The 9,170-nt window shown below is 43.3% G+C and overlaps 1 protein-coding gene across 1 annotated transcript; it reads right to left on the bottom strand.

The window, feature by feature from the left end:
- Positions 1-8,932, bottom strand: FAM8A1 (family with sequence similarity 8 member A1). Its single transcript, XM_033051160.1, has 5 exons — positions 8,439-8,932; positions 4,215-4,335; positions 1,826-1,949; positions 1,462-1,601; positions 1-1,153 (listed from the first exon to the last, which is right to left on the bottom strand). The coding sequence occupies exons 1-5, from the start codon at positions 8,923-8,925 to the stop codon at positions 1,009-1,011; spliced, it is 1,017 nt and encodes a 338-aa protein (XP_032907051.1). The 5' UTR covers positions 8,926-8,932; the 3' UTR covers positions 1-1,008.
- Between the last annotated feature and the right edge of the window lie 238 nt (positions 8,933-9,170).

The following is a 9,170-nucleotide window of genomic DNA, read 5'->3' as shown; positions in this document are numbered from 1 at the left end:
TAATCATGCAAAATATTAGGTTTCTTTATTCAGAATTTAAGTTAATCTGAATATACAAACAATTAGCCAGAATAATAAAGTGAAAATAACCAGTATTTATACTTCTGCAGATTTACACCAATAACACATTTCAGTTAATGTTTTTTGCGTGCTCCTGAAACACATTCACTTCTGCTCTGCACTGTATGCAAGAAATAGACAAGTGCTTTCACTCCAAACAGAAGCAAAAGTTACCTTTCATTAGCATGGTCTGTACTGTTGATGGCTCTAGAATTATTTACACACACCAGATCACTAACACTGCAGTGTAACATACCCTTCCCAGAGGAAAAAGCAGCTATTGTTTCACTTCTTCATTAGTTTGGACAAGTGAAGTAAGTGACTATGCTTGAGACAATCATGCAAAAAATCTTTTCACATCAATGTTGTGAGAAAATACTTAAAAGGTGAGGGAATATGATCTGTGAAGCAGTAATAAAAGACACTGATAACTTCTGCTGCTCTCTCTGCTTACAGGCAATTTAATTAACATCATTTGCTTTGCTAATACTCTAGGTCTCTTTCCCCTTATCCCTTGATAGGCAACTGTCTGGAAAACAACTTCATTTTCTAGTTACCTGCCAACATTCAAAACTGCAGGAGTAACATTTCTTTTATTCCTAGGGATCTGTTTTCCACAGTCTAACAAACAGAACTCCTTTTTGCAGTTAAAGCAGCCAGTTTTTGTCCCATCAGTCAGAGGTTAATTAATACTCCTGGATTTAATATGTATTTTCTCTCCCAAACTTCTTTGGCATCTATGAAAACTCCAATGCTTTGAAAGAAGTTGCTGGCATCATACAGGAATCTTATATTTTCTTTAGCTTCTGAATCAGTTCCTATTTAATTAGGGCAAAAGATTCCAACAGACACCTCAATTACAGTTCTGGGTTAGGTCTTTAAGGTCTTTAATTCACTGGGGTTTGGAGGGGATGTTCAGAATCCGTCCCAAAATCTCATTTTTTGGTATCATCTGACTCCATTTCTTCTCACCACAATAGTTCCTGCTACAATATCGTAGGCTGTTCTGTTATGCTGGAAAAACAGCAGTGTAATGAACGCAGGAAAAAATGATGCAATAGAAAAATTCTTGATCAAAGCTCGTACTGTGGACCTGAAATCAGAACAGAGTATTCAGTGCCTTACTTCCATTTTTCTGCTTACATTAGTAATTAACTTCTAAGTTTAGCGACCAAGTTTTGCACAGCACAAAAGTCAAGCTCTAGAGGAGATTTAACCACCTACCCTGAAAAATATTCCATGTGACCAGATAATTTCCATTTTATTGTTAGATCACAGAATGTGACAATAGCTGTTGCAGTCTAATTACTGCAAAGGTCAACAACAAAGCGCACTTCCTTCCGAACCACACGCTTTTGACAATTAACCTGAATGCAATGAGACTGAGCCAGGAGCACTTACGTTGTCATACTGACATTAGAAGATGGAATGACTAACACACGGCTGGGTGCAATAAGTACAGATGTTTCACATGTCACAACTCGCAGTCCAAGCAAGAATTTCCCTGGGGTTGCTCCACCTGCTCCCCAAATACAGATTATCTGTAAAAGAAAGGTTATTTCAATTCCACACACCACCGTGTAGTTGGCAGGTTTCACAAACTTGGCTGTCCTCAGAACTATGTGAATGTCACGAGCTTCAACATAATCCAAAATACCATAAAGAGGTTTTACTTTATTGGCCAATGATAACATTATTTTTTAAAACCATTTCTTCAACAACTCTCAACTATTAATTACAGGAGTTAATGTTTATGAGTAGTTACCTCATAAAAGCAGACTAATAACCTGTAGATGAGAGCTACTATCATCATTTTCTGCAAATCTTCCATGGACGTATCTTCATCTATTTCTTCTATGATGTAATGCATGGCAAATTTAGAGATGTCCCTGTAAAAATAAAACAACTTTAAAACCATCCTTCTCCCAATACCAGTGTTACCCCTTTAATACCAGAATTCACTCCCTCTGTTCTGGTATTATAAGAGAACAAAAGCTCCTTGCCCTCTCTGATACTAAACAAGCCATTAAAATTCAGAACACTCAGTTTCATTCTGAGTTGCTGCCTAATACGTTTTGTCTTTTTTATTAAGAAGAGATCATTCTTTATTACCGCTTTTGCACAATGGTGCCCCTGGGTAGAACTGCAGAACTGTTCTGAGAATTCTCACACTTTTTGGGAGGTAAACAGATTCTGCACATAATCATCTAACTTGATATAAATGGAAGGCATCCAAGTCTCCAAGTATCTTCTTACACAAACACTCAAGGAAGAAGAAAAGGGCACTCTTTAGGAATGCAAGGGAGAAGTTGGCAGTCTCCCTAAGGAATCAGAGGAGCCCTATATCCTCCTTTGCATGATCAGGGTTCCTCATTCTCATTCTTTACTGCTCACCATACTTGTCTGGAAGCACCTTGGTATGCAATAGGAGGATTTAAACACAAAGCAATTGAAACCTTATGGTTTTTAGTTTAACAGCTGTGCAAAACATCCATTTTGAGTTAATGGTGTATTTTCAAAAGATAAACTCCACAGATCAAACATTCTTATCTGATACCTAGAATGGATATACTTGCAACACACTAAGGGCAAGCATTTTTCACTCATGCATCTAATTAAAGCTCACACAGAACTGTGCAGTCCCACTTCAAAATAGTCCATCTAATATTTGTGTTACTTTTCCTCCTCTTTATTCAGTCTTAAGGACTGAAAAAAACCCAAACCAACCTAGGAATTAAAAAAACAGTGTAGCACAACCTGCATTTCCCTTCAATACAGCTTTTGTCTGAAGTGCCTTTCTTGAACCTGTAAGCCTGTTTTTCATAACAATTCAGCCTAACCCCAAGCACATCATGTCTCTTGAGCAGAAAACCCCCACCGAACATTTCTCTGAAGTTCCCTGTAAGCAACTGTCTCACAAAACTATTAATATTGAAAATGCTGTAAATTACTCTTTCATCACTTTACAGCAGCAATATACATATAATTGTTTCTCATCTTTCCAGTACATCACTTGGTATCATTCTCCATCTACTAATGGCAAAATAGAAACACAAGCTGTCAGGATACAGGTGGTGGGATCTGGTCACTAAACAGAAATGAACGTTTGGCATTTTAATTGCTGCTTATCTGAACCAAACCCAGTGATCATTTACATCGAGGTATTTATTGTTTTGACTTTGAGCCTCTTTCACACCCCTTTCAAGCTGCAGGTGAAGGTGTCTGGAACATGTTATCTGTATAGTATCACTTTACAATCAGGCAACATTTGGATGGTTCTGGAGCAGAAAGTCTGGGTTCTGAAATGTGTCTGTACGGTAGCGGAATTATCAACTACACCAAGATCTCATCTCTTAATCAGACTGAAATATTTGATTACACCAATCCAAAGGAGAATAACTGAATTAAGGAATAACTCAGTTAGCTACAGTAAAGATAATACTCAGCAATATTCAGTATCTACAGTAAAGAAGCAGTTAAAGAGGGAGTGTTTGAGGTAAATTAGTACATCTGTGTACAAAAACGTGAAAAGACAAATCTTTCAGCCTAGTGTACAGTTGACACACACAATGCTTACCTGCACTTTTTAAGAAACCCAATTTACACCCAGTGAAGCCTGCAGTGTGGTAGCACTCTTAGCAACCAGGCTCTATTTTCAAAGAACATACCTATCTGGTCTGCTTGATCCGATTTTTTTTTGGGGGGGTGGGGGGAGGGGAGGAAGAGGTTTGTTTAAGTCAGAAATTTAAAACACAGCACCACAGAAGATACTATACAGAAAATTAATCCCAGCCAGATCTAGTACATTTTTAAAGGTCGTTTTAAAAGTTTCTCAATATCTTTTCTTTAAAAAATATAAAGGACTTATTAATAATCTTGCTATTCTCCCCACACCCCATAAATGTGCAAGTCTAATCTTTCGTTAGTAGGGAGTTTGTGAACCTATAGACATGTACAAATTCTGTGTTTCCATCAGTTGACTCAAAATCAGGATGTATTTACAGGGAAGTTAGCCTAGTGGTGCTTTTCCTCAACTTCTGTCAGTTATTTAATTATATCATATGCATAAACATACCACAAATACAACCTGACACCTCAAAGAGCATAAAAAGTTTAAAGCTGTATGTAACAAAGCTTTAAATTGTTCAACTTACTTTATTCCACTGAGGTGCATAATACTTAAAATGATGGTTGCCTTTATAAAAAACAGAATAAAAAAATCCACCATCTCTGCTATGAACCTGTGTGCCAGTGAAGGGATAAGGAACTCCCGACCTGCAACAGAAATAGTTCACATTACCCAGATTTTACTGCACTAACACAAAGTTAACACTAACATCTAAAGCACAACCAACATTAACCTCTCTGCAAGAACATAATCAAGAACTCTCCTCACATGTTCAAGGAAACTTCTAAAAATGCATGCATAAAAAATAATCTGAATTGTTTAAGTTGAATTTGAAGTAACTTCTTTAAGAACATTAACTCTTTCAGAACTGAGTCACTCATAATTAGGATCACAGGCAAAATCATACCCTGCTAAAGAGATGAAGTGCATTGAAGATACATCAGTTTTTGTGTTATTTTGTTCAGAACAACCTCACAGAGAACAGTTTATGTAAATCTGAGAGGTTAGATTAAAAATAAAATTAGACCTACCGTAACTTCTCTATCCCTCAGCACCAAGGCTTCTGTGTATACACAGAAGTATACCAAGTACCAGTCCTCAGATAAAACACAGCTTATTTTATCTCCACTCAAATATAAACAGGAATGGATGAAAAGATCAGTCATACTTGACATAAACATTCCTACAGACTACTTATAATAAAAAACCAGCATACTGCTCTACCCCCAGCAAGAAAATGTAACACATTTCTCCAATTAAACTGGCCACATGAAAATGGGCATAAAGGAGTCACTTACAAGCTTTTGTTGCTCAGGTGATTTAAGCAGAGAAAACATTAAAGAGTGTCTTAGAAAATTTCCAAGAAAGTGTTGCAAAATAATTTCATCTTGACCCAGCTAGCTACTTCTAGCTACTCTATTTCCCAAAGAACAAACATGACTCTCATGTGAAACCTGCAATGACTCGCATCAAAACTTCCCTCAGAAATGCCCTTCTATTACCAGATGGAACCTGCGGGAAACAGCAACTGTTTTTGTTACTGCTTCTGAGAATACTTAAAACCATACAAAGAAAGGACAAAAGAGGAAAGAAAATCACACCACTCTCTAATCTCAAAAAGCATCCTCAAATTTCATTTAGAATAAGCCTCCCCAATTCAGCTGCTGAGACTGCAAGCCATGGCCCTGTGCGCTGTGAGAGCCAAGCCAAAAGCCCACAGCAGTTTTAAATGGGGTAAGGAGAATCAGGCAGGGATCAGGTAAGAGCCAGCTCTTATTTAACACACCTGAGCTTATACAGCTTGGTGTCATACCTGCTACACTGATCGCTCTGCATCAAAAGCATCAAGTAGCCTGGCTTTAGGTAGCAGGGGGCCACAAAGATGGCTCCTGTAGGAAGCTGCTGGAAGCTTCCACCATGTCCAGCAGGGCCAATCCTTGATGGCTCTGAAGATGGACATGCTGCTGGCCACAACTGGGCCCATAAGGGAGGCTGGTAATGCCTCCGTGAGAACATATTTAGGAAGGAAATCAAAACAAAGTCACAGGTTTTGCTTCTAGTCAGGGAAGAGGAGCAGGTGAGAACATGTGAGGGAAACAACATGGCACCACCAAGGTCAGAGAAGGAAAAGGTGGAGATCAGTCAAGGTGGAGAAGGAAGGGCAGGAGGTGCTCCAGGTGCTGGAGCCAAGATTCCTCTGCAGGCTATGGTGAGACCATGGTGAAGCAGCTGTGCCCCTGCAGCCCATGGAGATCCATGGGGAATGCAGAGATCCACCTACAGCCCATTAGGGAGGTGCCCATGCCAGAGGAGGTGGATACCTGGGGGAGGCTGTGACCCCACAGGAGACCCGGCGGAGAGAGGGGGCCTTATCTCACTCATGAACCCCTTTGTTAACTCTTTTTCCTTTTTTCCTCCTTTGCCCAGCTGTGGTAGGGAAGGGTGAGTGAGAAACTCAGTGGGTGCCTGGAGCTGGGCCAGTGTCAAACCACAACACGTATAATACTAAAATGGATTCCATTGGCATTGTCAAAGCCTATCCAAGTTGTCCGTTAAATTCTAATTAGAGATCTTTCAACTAAGGCAGGAGGGAACATAGCTAGTCTCCCAATCCTGGCTTGAGCAGACAGCACCAACTGAAAGATTTCATTTGCTCTGTTAAAAGCAGCACATTTGTTAAGTTGGTGGCAGAGACTGATTTATTCACCAGTGAATAAATTAAATTAAATGACTGCATAAAGAAGAAGCTACATGGGGCTAGGAAAATAAGTATTCAAATTATGTTTAACTCCATCACATTAAGAAACCTTGGCAACCCTTAGACTCTGGCAGATTTACACTGCAGTGTTTCAAGATGTTCCTCATATCAGAAATCCACTCTTTTGCCAAGGGTTACTATTTATTCAGCAAGGACAGCCAAATGCAACATCCATCCAGCTCAACGTCTAGGATCTTGCATCCACACAGTGCTTAACAGAGCTTTAGCACCAGTCAGCCTCAGGACAGCTGGGGCTTGATGCACCTTTTGCCCTACTGCTCCCAATGGATGAACAGTAATCTCCTTCAGTAAGGCAGGGAGGGACCAGGCAAGGAGGGACCAGGCAAGGAGGTGTCTTAAATCATGGTGACTGTCCACAAAGAGCCTGCCACTACCCAGGGTGCTGTTAAATGTTAAATGTGTGTGCTCTGGCACACACCTGCAAGCAGACTGAAGCAGCAGAGGCAGTTAACAATCCCACTTTCTGACATCCCAGTTTAAAATCTGCAACATTAACATAAGCTGTCACTTATTTCAGCTTACATAAGCACACAGGCTGTAAACTGCATTGGCACAGGGACAGATACATGACCTGCCCTGCGTCGCCTGTTGTGTGGGCAATAATCTACAGCAGGGAAGAAGGAGCCCTAATCACTTTAGCTGTTCCAGATATATCCATCTACAATCTGAAGCTAAAGCATCAGCACAACAGTCGTTGTTTAGAACTACTGTATCACTGCATCACATACCTAGTCCCCTTAAGAAGGCCAAGTGTGTTGCAATAGTATGCAATATTCAGAATAACCATGTTCAGCAGCACAAAATGCTATTCATGCCCTAAATTACCTTTAACATATGGAATTAGTTCCTGAAAAAACAGGTACAATCCAAGAAGCATTTCAGCCTAGCCTTTGTCCAACCCTCCCTTTAATGACTGGTAATATCAGTTAATAAGCAAACTATAACAGAATCAGGACATAATTAAAGAAAATACTATTTTGTGTTCTAACCATGTATAAGCAACATCTGCTTAAAAACATAAGAAAGAAGCAAGCTCGGAAGCTAGGCTCCCTTCCCTTGAAAATAAGGAAAAAGGAACAAAAAACATCTTCCACACACATATGCCACGAAGCTTATAAATAATGTCACAGATCAGTGATGTCGCACTTTGTCCTGCAGAAAGAAATGAGCTCTGGCTTTTTTCCAAAGTCCATCAGCAGTACTCTCCTCCTCAATTTCCTACCATTGCTCACAGAGGTACGAATGTTCACGGAATGTGACCTAGGCGCTCCTCGACTTGGGAGGAGCTGTTGCTGCTCCAGGTTTTGCCTCTCATGTGATCAGAGTTAAGTCTGCTTTACTCCTGAACAGGCCTGCTGTGCACTGCCTTCAATGTTTACAGCTGCAACAGACATTTGTTTATCTCGGGTCCCGCCGCCTAAGCTCGTTCAATGTCAGCATGTTTTCACTTCTCTGCTTCGATTTGATAAAATTATTTTATTTGAGCGCCAAGAGCCCACTAAACAGACAAAGACAGTTTAGATTTCATCATCCAAACAGGCTACTTATACTCACATGTATTACAAGTCTGTGACCATAAGAATAAGTTCCACTGGAAAACAACTCAACTCCTTCCCATATAGGAAAACATCTTCACCAGCTCTGAAGCTGTAAGCTGTATATGCAAGTCAATCCCCTCAAACCTGGTTATGCACCAGTTTCTGGATTTACAACCTAATTATTAGGGCTGTCACCCTCTATTCAAACTTGTTTATGGACCAAGTTCTAGGCTTACGATCTCGGCAGTAGGGCTGTCACCCTGTGTCACACGGCACAGCCACATGCCCGGGGCCGCAGCCAACGGAAGCGCAGCGACTCCCAGCGCCGCACACCCCCGGCTTCCCTCTCCACATCCCGCTTCCCGGAGCTGCGCCTCTCATCAGGCTCCTCTTCCTCCCCAGGCCGAGCGGCCCAGCCCCGGCCCACACTCACCCGCCGGCCGCCCCGTGTCCCTGGAGGCGCCGCTGCCGCTGGTGCCGGCGGTGCTGCCGGAGGCCGCCCTGGGCAGGGGCGACACCGCGCCCGCCGCTCCCGGCCAGGCTGGGGTGGCAGCGGCGGGGGCGCGGGGCCCCGTCCCCGTGGGGGCCGTGTGTGCCGGTGGCGGAGCGAAGAGGTAGAAGGGGCTGTAGTAGGCAGCGGCGGCGGGCGGGGGCGGCTGCGCGGCGGCGGCGGCGAGGAAGGCGGGTGCGCACCCCTGCCAGCACAGGTACCCGCAGTACGAGTCCCACAGCCACTGGTGTACGCGCCGCGCGTATTCCGCCGCGCTCAGTGGCTTCGTTCCGCCGCCCTCGGAAGAGGAGCACGGCGGTGGTGAAGATGCGGCGTTGGCATCGGCTGCCTCCTCTCCGGAGGCACTGCCGCCCTCCGCCATCGCCGCCGCCCCAGCGCCAGCCCGGCCGCGCTCCGCCACCTCCTCCATCACGGAGGGCACTGAGTGTTCACCACGCGTGCGCCGGGGACGCGCCTCGCCTGTCCCACTTACCGCAGCGGAGTGGGGGGGAAAGAGCCTGATGGGAGAGCTCCGGGCCACAGGAGAAACAGGCTCCCCCCCCCCGCCCTTGCCACGAGATGGTATCGCCGAGCCCTGAGGCAGAGGCGGCTGCCCCAGGCGGGCAAGCCAAGCAGTTTTCGGAGTTCCTCACGGTCTGCCTTTTTATTTTCCTG

This window comes from Catharus ustulatus, chromosome 1 (assembly GCF_009819885.2).
Source record: "Catharus ustulatus isolate bCatUst1 chromosome 1, bCatUst1.pri.v2, whole genome shotgun sequence".
Classification (NCBI taxonomy): domain Eukaryota; kingdom Metazoa; phylum Chordata; class Aves; order Passeriformes; family Turdidae; genus Catharus; species Catharus ustulatus.
Note: the sequence above shows the minus strand (reverse complement) of the source record. Positions and strands in the feature narration are given on the sequence as shown.